At 47.8% G+C, this 19186-nt stretch overlaps 1 protein-coding gene across 14 annotated transcripts in view; it reads left to right on the forward strand.

Moving 5' to 3' along the window:
- LOC119176042 (uncharacterized) overlaps nucleotides 1–19186 on the forward strand; it is a 475621-nt gene that overhangs the window by 140416 nt on the left and 316019 nt on the right. For 13 of the 14 annotated variants that reach the window (XM_075881071.1, XM_075881080.1, XM_075881083.1 and 10 more), the window contains one exon: nucleotides 2334–2642. The exons of the other annotated variant lie outside the window; for it this stretch is intronic. In XM_075881071.1, coding sequence (XP_075737186.1) covers nucleotides 2334–2642 — 309 coding nt within the window. The remainder of the gene's footprint in view (nucleotides 1–2333; nucleotides 2643–19186) is intronic. 14 annotated transcript variants of the gene reach the window in all.

Below are 19186 nucleotides of genomic sequence, written 5' to 3' on the forward strand. Positions count from 1 at the left end.
CTTGAGGCGTCGTAAGTTTCAGCTCGTTCGTGCCGAAAGCTACTTCGTCCGCGATCAGCGCGGAGTTTTTCACTTCGGTGTGGTCGGTCTCTATACTGGTCGTTGTCGCTGGCTGCACTTGCTATTTCTAGGCCTCGGTACGTACAGTGTTATCTTCTCGCTTCGTCTTCAGCTCTACATCGACCATAGGTTCGTTGTTAAGTCCTCGTCGCCATGTCAGGGGTTTATGCATACGATGACAAGACTGATTGAACGACAAACAACTGATTTATTAACGATTTGAAGAAATTACATAACTGATGCCTCGTGAACCGCTTCGCGCTCGCCCCAACCATCCTCTCCGTTCCCCTTGCAGCCACTCTCTTCAACCGCGAATAGTTGCACAACATCACGATAGGTGATGCCAGCTGTCCGTAGTGGATGTAATGCCTAACAACTACCATAACCCGCACTTCATTCCTTGTTTGTACACCCAGCTCCATTTCACTCGCACAGAGTTATCATCATCATCAGGTTACCATATCATATTTGTCTACTACTGCAGCCTCTAACTCATTTGTTCCTAGGACAGCAGGAGATTGGTACCGTTTACCTGCCTTTATAACGGATATAACCAATACAACTGCATTTAAAAATGTCCTATCAAGCCTACTGCAACATTGCTCGTTTGTTTCTTCTACATTGCTTGTAACTACTTCGCTTGATGTTCTCTAATATCCTTTCGAAATTTTTTTAATTCTGTAACTTTACTGTTATACTTTCTTTCTCTTTCTTTTTGTTAAGTAGACCTCACTCCCTCTAAAATTTATTCATACCTTGAAGGTATTATAAATAAATACATAAATACTAAAAATATCACAAACAAATCTTTTGCTGTCAGGGCTCCTTTAAAACTATCACTTGTTGAGCAATTGTGGATGGATTTGTTTCTACTAACATACCAGTGGTTTGGAGCAGGTGGATGAGACTTGCGCCATCATTGTTTCTTTTTCTTTTTTGAGGGCTCATTGGATATAGAACATCACAGTGTAGGTTCAATTAAGGACACATATGGTAGCTGAGAGCTTTTATGCTCATCTGTTGCCTGCACTCAATGAGAATTGGGATGTAAATGTAAGTGAGAATAGTGTGGGAGGGGTTTGTGGATGTGTTTTTATGGCTGCATCGAGAAACATGTGATGTAGGAAGTATGTCTAAACTGCTTCCTGTAACAATTTTCTTTATCAAATTTGTAGTGCCCTGCGAGTTAAAGAGATCCTAATTAGGAAAAATGATATTACTTAGCAAAATGCTTTTTATTATAACAGAAAGTAGCTTTTTCAGTGAGAAAGCTCTTGATAAAGTGGAAAGATACAAGCAAAAAAGACAGGCGACATTGTCTTGAAGTGTCTGCACCATCTTGGCATGGTTTCATACATAGTCTGTTAGGGTCTATATAGTTCCTCATTCGTAGTCAGGCTGATGATGATGATTATTTGGGCCCGCCGCAGTGGTCTAGTGACTAGGGTACTAGGCTTCTGACCCGCAGGTCGGGGGATCGAGTCTTGGCTGTGGCGGCTGCATTTTCGATAGAGGCGATAATGCAGTACGCCGGTGTGCTCAGATTCGGGTGCACGTTAAAGAACTTCAGGTGGTCAGTATTTCGGAGCCCTCCCCTACGATGTTTCTCATAATCATATGGTGGTTTTGGGACGTTAAACCTCACAATCATCATCGCTGATGAATATTGGTAACAAGTTTATGAGGATGAACAGTGATGCGTTGGAAACTATAGGGGATATTGTTAGAGGTAGTGTAAATGTGAACAAAGAAAAGTGGACGAAAAGATAAGTTGGAACCAGCAGGCATTGAACCTGCATCCTTTGAATAACGCATCAAATGCTCTACCATCTAGCTAAGGTGGCAATCATCCCTTCGGCCACTTTATAGGGTATATATTTGCATTTAAGTGTGGGAACATCACTCAGTGATGCCTGTTGTCATTACGGCAAGCGTGAAACACTTTTGTGTCGGTTGTAGGTATCTAATGATGATTAGGCAATGTGTCATCATCTCTGCTGAATCTTGCTGGGCTGAGGAATGCCAAAAGGCCCAGATAGAAGAAAAGTCTGCTTGTTAGAATTTACAGAGCACCCAGAGCTTGTAGCGCTGAAGCATGCCGCATTGTTGATCATTACGGCATTCTAAACTCAATGTCGTAACCTAATGTGTGCGTTTACCTAATATTTTAGAAAGTTTTCAAAGTTGGTTTTGCGGCTCTTTAATGCTGCCCACAAGCTCATTTTTTTTTGCCTGCGTAAAGTTTCATGACATGTGTATCTGCTGCTGTCCAGGAGGATGGAGACTTCACAAGTACCGTGTCTACAGCTGGTGAGGGGGGCACTGGCACTTATTTGGAAGGTGGTCATGGGGTCACCGCTGACTCCTTAGACAGTACAGGCCGCATCGAACCTTACTCTGATCAAGAGGACTTTGATGGAAAAATTGTATTGCATCCACGATCACACAGGGGTGACCTAGATGATGATAGTGGCATTAACAATGGCACATGTGGCTTGGAAGATGAGCTACAGGATGGTCTTGACAAGGAAGATGATGATGAGGATTGTCTCAAAGGAGAGAGGCAGCAGGACGAGGGCAAGGTATGTTTTCCTTTGTTTATGGTTGGCACTAACACTGTAATGACATGTGTTAGTGGGATGTGTGCCCGGTAGACCGACAGGTGTGTGTCCTTTAATGCTGATCCAGATTTCTTGGTGCATTTTACTGCATATGAAACAGTGCAGGAACTGGGTGAACAAAAGGCCAGTGCTTTGTTAAAGTTCAGTAATGTTATTTGTGCACCAATTATCTTCACAGGTTAATCCTGCCGCGTTTAAACTGGATTTGAGAAAGCTGCATCTACCATGCTCTGAAGGAGTTGTTCAGGCCAACAAAAGTTGAATGGCTTGAAACGCCACTTATTTGTATCATTAAAGTGACCAGTGGTGGTTGAACAGCTGTATTAATAGCAAACTGGACCGTGCCAAGCTCCATTAAATCATGTGCTCTGGTATTTGTGGGGAAAATTTTTTCATCCAGTAATTTTCACCGAAAGAATGCAGTTCGCTAAGTAAATTTCTTATATGGCTCGCATTGTAAAAACTAGCAAAGTATGCACTGAAGGTGAATTTAGTTTTTTAATGTCCAATTTTTTGAACGTGCTTACAGCCTTGTGCCGGTAAAAAAATAATTAAATAGTGAGTGACTGCATTCATCATCAATATTCTCGCACTTGGTATGCTAATTTTGCAGTTAAAGTTCGAAGTATCGTTACTATGAAGCACCCACCAGATGATGTTGGGTCATTCCACACCAAGTGTGACAACCATTTCAACACCCATCTCGAATGAATTTGAATTACCCTGATTTCTTGCATTGAAAAAGTGAATTACCACAATACATTGGAGCAAGAATTATTTTGGTGGCATGGGTGCTATCTCAATTTGATAGTTTGTCATCCAAAAGTTGTTTGTCAAAAAATTTATTCTGAGACAATCATTTCAATACCATTGTTGGTTGACATATTAAACAAAAGTGCTTTTGTCAGGTATTTATAGTTCAATACTATTACTGCAATTTTTGTGCCATCTTATAATACAGTGATCCCTCTTTAACTAGAAGACGTCAAATCAGGGGAAAATTGCAAGATAAACGGTGTTTTAAGTTGAGCAAAACGCTGAAAATGTTCCCAGGTCACTGCAAAATTTAAGCCAGCATTGTCGGGAAAAGCCCCACTGCACGAGAGAGCTACTGTAGTAAAGGCACAAGTATTTGCAGGGAAAAAGAATTCATTACCGAGGACCAAAAAACTGCGTGATGCTTGCCTGTTTCGCGTTTGGTTCGAGAAATGCGTTTTTTATTTGCTCGACACATCGCTTGAGACGTTGGTCGCTGCCGCTGCTTTCGACCTTGTTGCGGAGCAAGCACGGCAAGTTACGTGTTTTTGTCATCCTAGGCACTTCTCAGGGCTCTTCCCCTTTTATGTGGTCATCTGCATTGTTCACGACCATCTCATCGATATCCGCGCCCGACAGCATACCGGTAACGGGGATGTCCGCCTCGTAGAGCGCGCACTCCTCAAAGGCAATCTCGCCGTCTTCAATATCGCTCACGCAGCCAGTTGCCTTGCGCACTTCACTGCACAGCTCATCACAGCCGCTGAATTCCGCGCCAATGTCTTCTTCGATCGATGCTGGGGCTCGAGAAAACCCGGCATGAGCGACGCAGCTGGCAATCTCCAGAGGGCATACTTGGCGCCAGGCTTCGGCCACACAGCAGATTGGTGTCATACTTCTTCCCATTGTCGTATGGCAGCTGAATACGATGCAGCAGGCTTTTTCTATAATATTTTCAGGCCATCTCAATGACTCCGTGATCCATAGGCTGGAGAACGGACGTCATACTTGGCAGCAAGAATTCAAGCACAACAGCCGGCAAGTTGTCGATTTTTTCGTGACCGGGGTTACTTACAGCAAACAACACTTTCCGACAGTCCTTAGCTATCTTCCGGTCAAGTGCACAGACATGCTCTTTGAAAAGTGCCGCCGTCATTCAGGCCGTTTTATTTGTGCGGTTGGTCACATCCATCGGGAGCCATGCATTTTGAAAACACCTGGAATTCAGCGATTTGCCAGTGATCAGAAAGGGCAGCTTTTTATCGCCGGTAGTGATGGCACCAAAAAGAATGATAATTCTGTCTTTGCGTTGCTTGGCGCATAAGAATACTTCGTCTTTTGGTGTGTAAGTGTGGTTAGGCAACAAGTTATAAACAAGCGCGGCTTTAGAGCGGCTTTGTCGTGATTGAAAACGTTTTCGTCCATGTACCCATTCCGTAGCGCGACAAGGCGTAGGTTGTGCCATGCCTCTGCAGCCTGTTCGTCAACAATGCCACTTTCGCCGTTAATAGGCTTCGATGACACATTTCTTTTCTTGAAAACCTTTCGAACCAGCCATTCCTGCAGCTGAAGTCCCCATGACCCATTTGGGGTGCCTAAGCATCTGCTTTTTTCCATCATCATTTGGGTGATCATTGGAAGATCGGCTGTTCGAATGTTGTGAAGCCACAACAGAAGTGCTGCTTCAACATCCGAAAATTTGGAAGCTAGAATGGGCTTCCGCTTGCTCGGGAAGCTTTCCTCGAAGCTTTCCAAAGCCGTTTGCTTGTTCTTAAGCACTGTCGAGAGGTTTGACAAAGAGACGCCAAATTATTTGGTGATGCACGGCTTGCTTCGACATGCTTTTTTGACGTCCTTTAATAAAGCGACTTTTCTCTTTACCCTTAGCGATTTGCATTGCTTTAAGCAGGACATCTTGGTCTATATTCAGAAGCGTTTGTTGCGCAGACACGCACTGAAGATTTGTCACATGCAGATCGCTGGGAACACACATAGCCACCTCGCGCCTGCAAGGGTTAGCTTATGTACGTGCTGACGTCACGCTGCACACTGCGCAAAAGTCGCGCGCAGGTGCACACACATGATCACTCCCATAGTTGCCTAACGACGCGGATAACAAATGGCTGTGACTGTGGGGATTTCAAGTTCATCTTTCACGATCGCGTTCCTAATGCATAGTAAGAGCTAAGCGTTACACAATGCCCTCGTTTCCTGTTGGGAGTGGACTTTGCTTGCTCCCTTTTGGTTAAGATTTCGAGATATATGCTGTTCCCTCTGAAGAACCTTTCGAGATAAGAGGGGGCAAAAGCATGGCACCTATGTTGGTTTAATGCGTGACAAAAAAAGTTTCAGCTTAACCGAGAATTCAAGATATGCGACTTGGAGTTAACAAGGATTTACTGTATTGCGTTACATATCAATACCTGAGTAATAAATTCTTACTCTATGGAAGTTATTATTTGCTTTGAACATACTTAATCACATCTGATGTTGCGTAAAAAGAAATACTTGCTGATGTCTAAAGTTTGTATGTTTTGCAAGAATTTTGCTTATTTGAGACACTTCTCATTTTGCTCCACAACAAGATGCAATTTCAACCACATTTGTGCCAATTAAAAATCTGTTTAAACCTCAATTGAAAACAAACAAGTAGGCTTTCTTAAATGTTGAGCTTCATTGCTAATTTTTTTTTTTGCTTTAGGAATAAGAAGCAATTTTTGAAGTTCCCCATTGCAGTCATTGTATAATGTCAAAACTGATTTTCATTCCTTAAAACAAAATATGAAATGGTAAAACTTGCCATATAAGAATAATCATTTGTTTGCTTTAAATTAAGCTGCAAAACTGATTTTTAGTTGGAGCACAATGTGGTGTTTATTATGCCTGAATATGGAGCAAATGATAATATTCTCAATGACATGATTTATTTTTCGTTAAAAGAGCATTGACATCAAATTTACTCATGTCAAGATTTTTGCGTCAATGAGTAGCTTTGGACCCCCTAGTAGCGATTTGTGCCCTATAAAGCATAAGTGACGAATTATCATCTGTACTATTTATAAATATACTCGCTATCGAATATTGTTCAAAATGAATAGAAAGCCCGCCAAATTGTAGTGCTGGCAGCGCTGCCTTGTGGCCACATCGAGGCAGCTGCACAGCTGATGCCCCTTCCACAAAAAATGGCGCCAATGACGTGCAGGGCAGGAGGCGGTGGAAAGGCGCTATAGAATGCGCTCGCTTGCCGATGTGCGACGCTCTGGTGACACCGGCGCTTGATGGCATGGGTGTGACTACGGAGCAGTCAACCCGCATCGGAGACGCAATGCTCCATGCATATAATGGGCCAGCCCGTCCAGCGAACAGCTTGCGTCGAGACGCGATGCTTGGCACAACCGTGACCATTAGCCAGGCCATGTTCATCGCTGTGCCGAACGGCTGACCGTAGAGACACCTCGTCGAGATCCGCGATGCCCTCGGCAAGGAAGAGAACAGCAGGCCAGGCCGCGCCCCGAGATGCGGTACTCGTGCCGGCAATGCCGCCCCAGCTGGTGGTTGGACGACAGCAGCGTGGACGGCCGCGTTGCCTGGCCGGAACCTGGATCACCTGCGTCCGACGCTTCGGCGCGCTGTCTTCCATCTCCCTCTGCTTCTGCTCGTCCCCAGCCACAAAGCCTACCGCCATGTAATGATCACACGTGGCCCAATCGTGGTACGCCACTTCTATGGGCCACCGCAAGTCATCAGCTGATTGGCGCACAGTTGCCTTGTAATCACACGTGCCTTGTCCCGCACCTTCATCGTTGTCGTTTTTCTCGAATCCTCACAATAACCCTCCACACAAGAAAGTTGTTTGGACAAAACTTTTCTCACACAACAAAGTGATGAGGGACAGAACAATGTGCAACTTCCAACAATATCCAGAGATGACACTAATGTAAAAGCCGATCTGTTTTTACAATGATACAGTCCAGAAGAATGATAACTTTTTAAATTAAACATGCATATGGGCAACAAAAACCCAATCAATGCACAAGATTTTATTTTCTTATGTACTAAACAGTATAGAGCTTCCTGGTATACACTCATGATTTCTTACGCCAAGTAACTACCTTCTGTGAACAGAATGAATGAATGGAAACTGCTATGCGTCTACGCCAAACGCCAACTCACAATTTCAAGCGCTGTTCACTTACAATGTCCTTAAAACTGCCGTAGCCGTCACCCGTCAAGCGGCTTTTTCCTCCGAAGCTTAGCATTTTCCTAGCATGATCTACCACTGTGACATCGCCAACTGTAGCGAGGCCAGCCCAATAGTTTTCTCAAACTAGCCTTATAAGGTTCACACGTGCCTGTGGGCAGCACTGCTATAATGTCTGTAAGCATGTCCCACGCTCCTGCGCTACAACCATGCTACCATCACTGTCACGTAACCTCAATGCTCCTGTCCCCTCTGTCTGCTCTCAATCATGGAAGTAGCCGAGCAGCCGACCAGCAAATTGTCGCCCTGTCTCAGACTTCTCCGGCTCAACTCGAAATCTTTGCAACAAGGTTTGCTTCAGCTTTTCGTAGTCTGTAGCATCCTCCGCTGCCATACGTCCTACAATACTCAAGGCTTCACCTGAGAGGCATAAGCTTAATGAGAGCGCCCACCTGTCGCCTGGCCATCCCTGGCTCGTGGCTACCCACTTGAAGCGGTGAATGTACGCGTCGAGTTCGTCGCAGCCCTCATTCTAGGGAGAAATAAGCTTGTGGAGGCTCCTGAACGCTTCGCTGCTGGATTCCACGCTCTCTCCACCGGTTCCAACCATCCCAGTCGTGCGCTCAGCAAGACGACACTTAGGCTCCAGCAGATATTTTTCCGCGGCCAGACGAGCGATCTCCTGTTTGTGCGCTATTTGCGATGCATCCCTATCTTCAGCTCGTCCCTCACCCTCTTTTTTCTGCTGCTCTTCAATCCACTCCTTCAGTTCATTACCCGACAAGCCAAGTTCCTTGCCAATCGAAATATACTTCTTCCAATCCATTTCTGCCCACTGCACAAAAGAGAAGTTCAGCTCTGAAAGATGGAGCTAGAGCTTTGTCCTGTCGGGGACGCCAGAAAATTGTGATGTTTAGGACGGTTCGAGCACTTCCACCACTGTGCAGCGACGCAGGAAACAGCCAGGGAGACGAGGTCAAACGTTTATATACAAAAGGAAGGCTATGAAAAGTTAGTGTGGACGCTGTATGGACGACCACCACGGCACATGAGGAAGAAGAGTCCCGTAGACTCACGACTCTCCAGCAGCGGTGGCGTCGTCTAGGAGATGCCTAGACCAGCGCGACCTCGGACCTTGTTTTCAAGCTCTTGATCATCGTGTCAGTGGCACTCGAGTTCGCACAGCTGAATTCTCCGGCAGCGTCTCCCTTCTCCTGCAGCGCTTCCTCTCCCGGCAGTGTCTCCGTGCTTGCTCGGGAAACGCTGCACTGCGTTAACGTGGACTCTGAGCCCTGAGCGCGTCCACTCGACGTGATTGCCCATTGGTTCAACGAACATTCAAAAAACAAAAAGTGAGCCTTCGGGCCGGGACCGCATAGCAACGCATCGCGAGAGAGGAGAGAACGAGCCGAGATTCGAGCCGGGAGTGCAGAGCAACGCACCAGAGAGCGAGCCGAGACGCGAGTGGCGTCGGACGTATCCGATCGAGCTCCTGCATCGAGTCCAGTTTCCTTATACATGTAACCACTGCCGATTCACCTGTAACTTAGCACAATACAGTTTTTCTTAAAATTTGAACCTTGCCTTGACTACATTCATTCGGACATTGCTGACATGGCACAGCCGACTGGATGTGAATCGACCGAGCTGCATGCAGAGGAGGAAACAACGCCACGGGAAGGAGCGACGCCGCGCCGTACATCGTCTTGGGACTCCGAAACGACCATCGTCGAAAGCGTGTTCACGACCCTCGACCACAGGACAATGGCCAATGCAACGAAAAAGCAACCTGTCGAGGAGCTGAGAGCACGAGGTCTACGGTGCTCTTGACGAAAGGACGAGCTCATCGCAAGAATCTTCCGCGACAACATCACTCGCCAAGCCCTAGAGCCGAAGAACTCATCAACGAAGGACCAGGCTGCCTACGACGACGACAGGCAGGCGTACCTGGAGACACTGTCCGCCGACAACGCGAGGCTTTCCGCTGAACTGAGCAGCCTGCGAGCCCAGCTTAACCGTGCGACTACGAGTGAACGTGAGACATTGCACGAAGCCCATCAGAACGCTTCACTGCCAACGGAACGAATGACGACTCCAACCTTCGGGCTGCAACATTTCGTCCCTGCTGACATAACGATGTCCTCGGGTTCGACGCGGCCACCGTCACTGATCGACGGCACCAACAAAGACGCGGCACGTCCCGTCGCGCCGACCGTGTCATAGCACGAGGGAGAACCTTTCATGGCCCAGATCCTTGCCGCGCTCGTGAACACACAAGCCCTGCTCGCCAACACGCTGTCGAGAAGGTCCACCGACGACGAGCCTGATCCAGATTCATTCCACAAGCGACACGTCATCCTCAATCCCCTTGTTTGATGGGACGCCGCAACAAAGTGCTCACGAATGGATTACGCAAGTGGAGAGAATCGCAGCGCTCGCCCACTGGACGCCATCGCTGACGTTGGTGACAGCAGCAAGCCGCTTGACGGGATCTGCCAAGGATTGGCACAGCGCCTACGGCTCACAGTATGACACCTGGGAGCAATGGAAGGAAGCGCTCAATCTCCGATTCAAACAAAAGCTGACAATGCAGGAGTTCCTCGAACTGCAGACGAAGCGACGTCTTCAGAGCCACGAGACCATCGTCGAGTACATGTACTCGAAGAACGCCATTCTGAACAAGGCGCCATACGGTTTAGCAGAGGAAGAACGTATTTTCCTCATTCTCAGCGGCATTGAGAACATGGGCCAACCCACTCTCTGCGCAGCTGTGTGGCACAGTAACCGAACTCATTGACAGAGCGGCTTTGCTCGACGCGAGGCGTCGCACGACCGTGTGTGCCGAGAACGACAAGAAACCGTCATCGTCTACAGCGAGTCGTGGTCAGGGTTCGAACCAGCGGGTGCCAGCCAGCAGCTCTGCCAACTTGCCGAAGGCCAACCCGCGCAGCGATTTCTCGGGAGCTCCACACCCGCGGCCCATCTCTGCTCGTTCGTGCTTCAGTTGCGGCGACATCAGTCACCTGTCCCGTGATTGTAAGAAGCCGAAAACTCCAGCAACGATCAGAGCGGACGAGAAACGAGCGAAGAGGGACAATAGCAGCCACAAAACAGGGACTACGTCACCTAGGCAAGCGAACTGTTTTTTGCATTCGACGGGTGGCACATTAACAATAGTGTCCGGTACTGCTAACAACCGACCCGTCCGCGTGTGCATTGACAGTGGCGCCAACTTATCCATCATGAGTGCCAATGCCTTGACAAACGACATTCCCACGCATGCATGGGTATCGCGCAAGAACATTGAAGTTCTCAACCTCAGCATATGCCCAACTCTCGCTGCAACGCTTGATGTGACACTGGGCACCACGAATGTGCGACTCGAGGACGTCGTGGTAACGGCATTGCCCAGCGGCATCGAACTGATTCTGGGATCACACTGGCGACGAGTCCCGAACGTCGACGTAACGTTTCACACGTCAAACAATGTGACTATCGTTCTAGTCGAGCCCTCCGGAAAATTTTCATCGTCCGAAGTGCCACCCCCGAAACAAGGCACACCACACCGCACTGGGAAAACGCTTATTGCGACGCTCTGCCGGCAATCGGACGAGAGTGTTTCCAAAGACGAAGGGTACGTGCGCCTCAATACGAAATGTCCCGCACCCGACGAAGACTTCACGAGTCTAGTCGAAGACGCCACACGGAAGATAATGAAGGATGCCACCGAGGCAGAGAGGGAACAACTTCACGCAATTCTGTTAGGGCATCACCAAGTGTTCACTTCCATAGGCGACACTTTGGGCGTGTGTCCTCAGACCGAGCACAGCATCGAGCTCAGTGACAATATACCAGTGTCATGGAGGCCGTAGAGGTGCTCACCGGCTGATCGCAAGTTCATCCGAGAACAGGTGAATGACTACCTCTCCAAGGGCGTCATAAGGCCGAGCGAAAGCGAGTACGGTGCTCCAAAGATAGTCGTCGACCAACCGCACCACCCGACGACTCCACGAAGAATGGTACACGACTATCGGAAGCTGAACGAAAAACCATCAACCCTTCTTATCCAATGCCCATCATGGAAGACGATATTGACGATGTCATGCACGACGAATCGGCTTACTTCACTGTGTTGGACGTGAAGACGTCATTTCTGACTATACGAATGAAGCCGGACGACGTACAAAAGACCGCATTCGTCACTCCAGATGGAAAGTACGAATACCTTCGAATGGCCTTTGGGTTTTGCAAGGCCCTTCAGACCATCCAAAGAGTCATGCGTCGCACGTTTGATGTTTTACCTAGGACAGCTACGTACATGGACGATGTCGGGCAGGGAGCCACAACAGTGAGGGAGGCTTTGGATTTGCTGAACGAAGCACCCAGGAGAGTCGTGATCAACGGCTTGAAGATGGATCTCCGCAAATGCCAGTTGATTCAAGACAAAGTATCTTTCCTGGGTTACGTGATCTTCGCCGAAGGACGAACACTGGACGAATCCAGAGTTGCCGCTGTCGAGAAGTTCGAGCCGCATCGCAACGCAAACAAGCTGTAGTCCTTCCTGCAGTTCGCTAAACACTACCGAAAGTTCATACCGGAGTTTGCAAAGGTCACGCACAAGCTACGGCACCTTCTGGCGAAGGACGCTCCTTTCGTATGGACTGACGCTCATGAAGCAACCGTCAACGCCATAAAACACGCCTTGAAGAACCCGCCGATTTTGGCGAGCTTCCGCCCAGACTGCCCGACTAACGTTCACGTCGACGCTTCGCAAACCGGGCAGGGTGCGGTGCTTTCTGAAACTCAAGATGGAAAGAAGCGAATCATAGAGTACGCAAGCAGATCACTAAACGAGCACGATCATGGTCTACACTCTAATATGCTCGAGTGCATGGCGCTCTACTGGGCGATCACCGAGAAGTTTTCGGTATACCTGAGAGGAGGCCCTCGTTTTACAGTGTTCACGGACATCTTCAGCTTGTCATACCTCGTCCAGAAGGGAGCCAGCAACCGCAGATTTGCGAGGTGGATGCTCGACTTAGCAGAGTACACCTTCGACGTCAAGCACAAGCCAGGACGCCAGAACTCCACTGCTGACGCACTCTCGAGGCAGTCGGAATCTGCAGAGGCTTTCGACCAGGGCGTTTCGACCCGAGACCTCCACTGCTATGCAGTAGTGGTCGACAAACACAGTCGTCTACGCGAGTTTCAGGAGAGGGATACTGACTGCAAAAGATTTCGGGAAGAGGCCAAGCACAAATCTTCAGACTACGAGATCGAAAACGACATACTGGTGAAGAAATCTATCGAGGGGGGACGGGTCCGTCGGAGGGTGATCATTCCCGCTGCCCTCCGAAGCAGTGTGATGATCGTTTTCCATGACAACAACGGCCACATAGGCGTTGAGGAGACAAGAGACCTGATCCAGCGAAAGTACTGGTGGCCATTGATGAGAAAGGACATACGCGAGTATGTTGACTCCTGCCACACGTGCCAGACTATCAATGCCCGCACAACACGGAATGAAGGTTGCCTCATTTTATGCGATATTCCTACTGAGCTAAACGCGGTGATATCCCTGGATCACATGGGTCTGCTAAACGAAAAGGGAGACTACATCCTCGTGTGTATCGACCACGCCACGAGATACATGGACGCCGTGACCGTACCGAGCACTTCGTCGACGCACTACCTTGACTTCATGACAAACCGGTGGATTCCGCGATTTGGAGTTCCCAGCGTCATTATTAAGGACCAAGCCAAGGGATTCGTAAACAAGAAAACCAACCAATTCCATCGCAGACTGGGAATTGCTCATCAGAACTCCCCACCGTACTGGCCACAATCGAATGGACTGATCGAGCGAATGGTAGGAACATTGAAACAGGTGCTACGCAAAATGCTAAACGACAAAGACAAATGGCAGAAGGAACTACCCCGAGCAACGCTAGCAATCAACGCCACGAAGCATCGTCACAGTGGCCACAGCCCATTTCGACTCATGCATGGCTACGACCCAAAACTGCCAGGAGAGCTCAACCTCGCCTCAGTCGAGGAAGACATCGACGAGTCTCATAGACTACACGACTTGGCAAGGGGATGTGCAGAGACGAGAGAGAGGCTACTGCAGAGTCAGCACAAAACAACGTTCCAATACGACAAGAAGTGGCGAACTCCGAGGTTCATAATGAGGGACCTCGTCCTGCTTGAGTTCAGCGCTCGAGGCACATTAGACCCTCGCTATGAAGGTCCGTTTGAGATAACGGCCCTCGTCGGAGGAAACAGGGCCGAGATCCAAAGAATACCCCACACACCGGGCATAATTAACCAAAAAATTGTCAACGTGGAGCAGCTTCGTAGATATAAGGAGCCGCTCCTAGAAGTTACGGAACCATCGCCATCTAACGACACGCACGCCTGAGGACAGGCGCAATTTTCAAGAGGGCCGTGTACACGGCACTCGAGTTCGCACAGCTGAATTCTCCGGCAGCGTCTCCCTTCTCCTGCAGCGTCTCCCTTCTCCTGCAGCGCATCCTTCCCCGGCAGCGTCTCCGTGCTTGCTCGGAAAACGCTGCACTGCGTTAACGTGGACTCCGAGCCCTGAGCGCGTCCACACGACGCGGTTGCCCATTGGTTCAACAAACATTCAAAAAACAAAAAGTGAGCGTTCGAGCCGGGACCGCATAGCAACGCATCGGGAGAGAGGAGAGAACGAGCCGAGATTCGAGCCGGGACCGCAGAGCAACGCACCGCAGAGGGAGCCGAGACGCGAGTGGCGTCGGACGTATCCGATCGAGCTCATGCACCGAGTCCAGTTTTCTTATACATGTAACCACTGCCGATTCACCTGTAACTTAGCACAATACAGTTTTTCTTAAAATTTGAATCTTGCCTTGACTGCATTCATTCGGACATCGCTGACAACCGCCCGGGCAAAGTGGTTCCAAGTGCGGGTTCTGGCCAGCACAGTACCGTCTGTACCGTGCTGAAATGCTGCTCGCTACAGCTGCGGTGCAGCAGCTCAGTCATCGGCGTTCCTCGCCTTGGCCAGGGCACAGCCAGGTACCCTCGGGTGCACAGCTCGAGAGCTCGCGGCCCATGTCCGAGTCTGGCGCGTCGCTCGGTAGGGCTCGGCACCGCTCGGCGATTCTCGATTCAGCCAGCAATTCCCCTGGCACCTGGATCCTCGGCCATTCTGGACCTCGCCCGGCTCCATGAAACTTTATTGATTAAAGGACACATATTTGTTGTTTTGGGGAAGGGGAATGATAATTTGGCATTCATTTAATTTGAACACTTTTTGTGGTATCCAAATCAACAAGATTTTCTGTACTTGAAAATTCAGTAAAATGACAGTACACTACTATAGTGTGAGACTTCAATTGTGCTTATGCACACCTCATTTGTGCTGTGAAGAATGCTAGTCTCTTGATTGAGGCATGAAATAGCCTATATTGTTTCAAACACTACAACTTTGAACCTCGTAGCTTTGCACAAGTCAATCATATTATCTTGATGCTGTCACAATTTCTTGGGAGTGTTTGCTAAGCATAGCACTGTGAGAGCGACAGGAGTTGGAGGGGGCACAGCAAATGCACCTCAGGCGTGGAACAGCTGTGCCATTTGTGCTAATGTGTGCCAGACTTACAGTAATGAAAGTGCTGCTCCAAACTGCTGCAAAAAAGAAATGCTGCTCCATGCGGCTCCAAACAGCAATTTTGGATAGTAATTGCTCTAAACCTGCTCTAAAATGGCACTGAGGGAAAGAGAATGACACTTTTACAGTTAAACTAGCTCATAAGTCCTGAACCATTTCTAAGAGGAATGGTGAGCGCATGGCTCACACTCTGCGCAGCACCATGCAGCACAAGCGGCAAAAACAAAATGCGTGTGAAAACTGACGCAGAGACGGTACAAGCCCCGCGTCGTCTTTTAGTGCAATGCCCCCTCCTTAGCTTGCATTTGGCCTCATTGTCATGATTGTGCTGTGCTGTCGCCCATAAAAAGTCGTGAAATAGTGAGGTAGTACTGTCACTTATGAGCAATTCAAAGGAGCGGTGATCTGTGCAAAAACTTTAAGTGATGCATTTCTATATCTCACATGGAATGCAAAATGGAGGTCGCAGTTTTTTTGTTTAGGCTTTACAGGCCCAAAAAGATAATAATAATAATAAACAAACTAACCGATTACATTCGCATTGACGGCCTTGTAGCAGTTCATATCTCCGTAAACTTGCTACTTAGCTTTGATTTCTCGGAGAAAGAAATGGTGCAAAAATGTTGATAGAACACAAGATGAAGAAAACGCGACAACTGTGCTGTGTGTGTTTATTGCTAGACACACGAGGAACCTGAGACAACGGCGGCACATTGGCCCGGCTCGCCCGACGACAGACTTATGGGAGCGCAACTCGGGGAGAGGAACTCGAAAATAAAGACACTCACAGACTGATCACCATACGTGTCGGTTGTACGTTTCTCGGCCTCTGCAAACCCTACATGGTGGCAGCGTACCTTTGAACCTGCAACACACGGTCCAGTTGACGGTGGAGGAGTCGCAAGCCAAGCAAGAAAAATTCAATGACAGGCTTTCAATGCAAACCTTTCAAAGAATTTAACTTTGCAAATCCAAGTGAATGGCCTTAGTAGAAGCGTCGTTTCGAATGTTTTGGCTTCGTCGGTGGCCTCAGCTCGAAATGCTCTGTGGAACAAGTATACATAATAGTCCACTTTATGGGTGACAAAGCCGAAGACATCCTTGCCTCATTCAAGCTTACAGAGAAAGAGAACAGCTGTAATGACATTCTGCGGGTGTTCGAAAACCACTTCGTAGTTGTAAGAAAAGTCATGTACAAAAGAGGGACATTCTCCAGAAGAGCACGGTGGGAAGGAAAAGGTGTTAAACAGGTCGTCGCAGAGCTACACCTACTGGCTAAGTTGTGCAATTTCAGAGAATTGTGTGATGAGATGGTGCGGGACAGGATAGTAGAGTGGGCATCAGAGACCGCAAGCTCTCAGAATGCAGTTGGGCGTGGCGCTGATCTTCAATAAGGCCACCACTTGGCAGTCTGAACTCATTAAGGAATGAGCTGCTATGCTGCACGGCTAGAATGAAGAGAAGGTGGATAAGAGTCAGTCAGGTTAATACTCTAACTGTGCCTTCAGGAAAGCGAAAGACGCCTGCAGTGCAAACTAAAGAGCCTCTTGAAGCTGATTTAAAGCAGTGTATGTTCTGTGGCTACTCGCAGCACACTACAGGGAAGTGCCCTGCATAAAATGTGACATGCAACAAGTGCCATCAATATGAATATTTTGCTCGTGTCTTCAAAGAAAGAGCATGAGTTCGCAGTATCATTGGTAATGATGGCACATTCCTTAAAGTCGTCTGAGCCATCTAACCAAGCTGCAGCGACAAGTGAATGGCTGCTGAACACATCAATAGATCACCTGTCACCTTCAAAGTGAATACATGAGTAGATGTAACCGTGATTTCTCTTCAAATGTACGAGAGAAATTTCAAGAATCTGCATCACCAGAAGCCAGACAAGGTCTTGAGGGGACCCAACCTGTGGGATGATTACGGCAGTCATATCATACCATGACTTGTCTTAGAAAGGAAGTATCTACATCGTGAATGGTCTTCAGATGCATTTCCTGTCAGGGGCAGCTAGTGAAAAACTAGGCATTGTAAAACTTCTTGACCAAGTCATTAGTCAAAAAAGTGAAGCTGTCAACCAAGAGCGTGAGTTGCTGAATTCTTTATTAGTATTGGTGGAATCAAGCTTGCATACAAGGTCAAGCCTAAAGAAGATGCTGTACCACTAGCATTGACCACTTCACGAAAAGTTCCCTTACAGTTAATGTCGCAAGCCAAGGCAAAACTGCAAGATATGGATGAGCCTTGAGTTATTGAGCCAGTTAAGAAGCCAATACAGTAATGTTCTGGAATGGCCATTGTTCATAAGCCTAATGAAGATGTGCATGGACTTCACCGAGCTGAACAAACTTATAGAGCAAGAGGTGCAGCCTCTGCCTGTGAGTGAGCACGTGCTTGTACAACTTACCAGAGCTCATAATTTTTCAAAAGTTGATGCAAATTCAGCATTTTGGCAGTTCTAGTTGGCAGAGGAGTCCTGAAACATGACCACAATTATAACACCATTTGGCAGGTACCGGTTCAAAAGACTATCTTTTGCAATCAATTCTGCACCTGAGGTCTTCCAAAGGTGCAGTTTCTGAATAAGTTTCTGACTAATCTGGAAGGTGAACTGTAACATTGATGGCATCTTGATTTATTACAGGATGCAGGCAGAGCACAATGCCAGTCTCAGAAAGCTTCGAGATCTGCAAAGGTTACAGAAGCGTGGTGTCATACTAAACCACTAGAAGTGCGAATTCAATGTGCAAAAGATAAAGTTCTTGGGACACATCATTGATAACAAAGGAATTCATGCTCGTCCTTCGAAAGTGCAGGCTATCATAGACATGAGGCCTCCTTCAAACACTCTGAAACAGAGAAGGTTTATGGGAATCGTAAACTACCTGATGGAATTTGACTCGAACATGTCAGAAATAGCCCATCCCATGAGCGCTCTACTAAATGCAAAAATGAGTGGGCAATCACCTCAACCCAACAGAAAAGCCTTGAAGAGTACAGGAAAAGCTGGTCTGAAAGCCCAGTTTTTTCAGTTCGATCTGGAGAATCCAGTGGTAGTTTTGGCGGATGTCTCATATTTTGTGTCAGGTGCTGTTCTGCGACTGTAAAAATAAGATGGGGTCCACAGACCTGTTGCGTACACCTCCTAGAGTCTGCCAGAAACGGAAAGAAGTATGAACAAATTAAGAAAGGTCTTGCTGCGAGAAGTTGTTGCATGCAACGTACGTTAAAATTGCAGTTGCCAATCTCCCGGAAAATGAGAAGGAACTTGATGGCTGTGCCTTCCACCAGAGATTGGGGCTTCAAGCACGTAACATAAAGCCCCAGCTTTTCTCAAAGCAATAGTTTCATTTAGGTGGCTGTGCAGATCGTAAATAGGGCCTGTAGAAAGTGTGAGACAGCTATGGTCCTGTTCAGGCTGACAGAACCACACCACTTGCGAATGGTTTCAGTCCTGCGACATTGTTAATGCAACGATGCCTGAGAATGCCTCTCCCGCTGTGGTATGTTGTCCGCTGGAACCGACCATGGTAGACAAGGAAGTACTTCAAGCTTAGGAACAGCAGGGTCCAGTAGAGAAAAGAATAATAATCACAAAAAGCACGGAGCATGAATCCTTAGAGGTTTAGAGCCAGGGGAGACAGTAAAAGAATAATAATAACAAAAGGCACGGAGCTCGAATAATTCGAGATTTAGAGCCAAGGGAAACAGTTTGGATAAAGAACCAGAACAAGACTTGAACGCTACTTCGTCGGTGGGGTCTCCGATGTCTTATGTTGTAGAGACATACCAACCAAAGAGGAACATATTTCACTTAGCTCCACGAGCTGAAATGGAGGAACACCCACTGTGCGAGTCAACGCCCAGTACAAACCCACAAGCCTCATCATA

This window comes from Rhipicephalus microplus, chromosome X, assembly GCF_043290135.1.
Source record: "Rhipicephalus microplus isolate Deutch F79 chromosome X, USDA_Rmic, whole genome shotgun sequence".
In the NCBI taxonomy this organism is placed as follows: domain Eukaryota; kingdom Metazoa; phylum Arthropoda; class Arachnida; order Ixodida; family Ixodidae; genus Rhipicephalus; species Rhipicephalus microplus.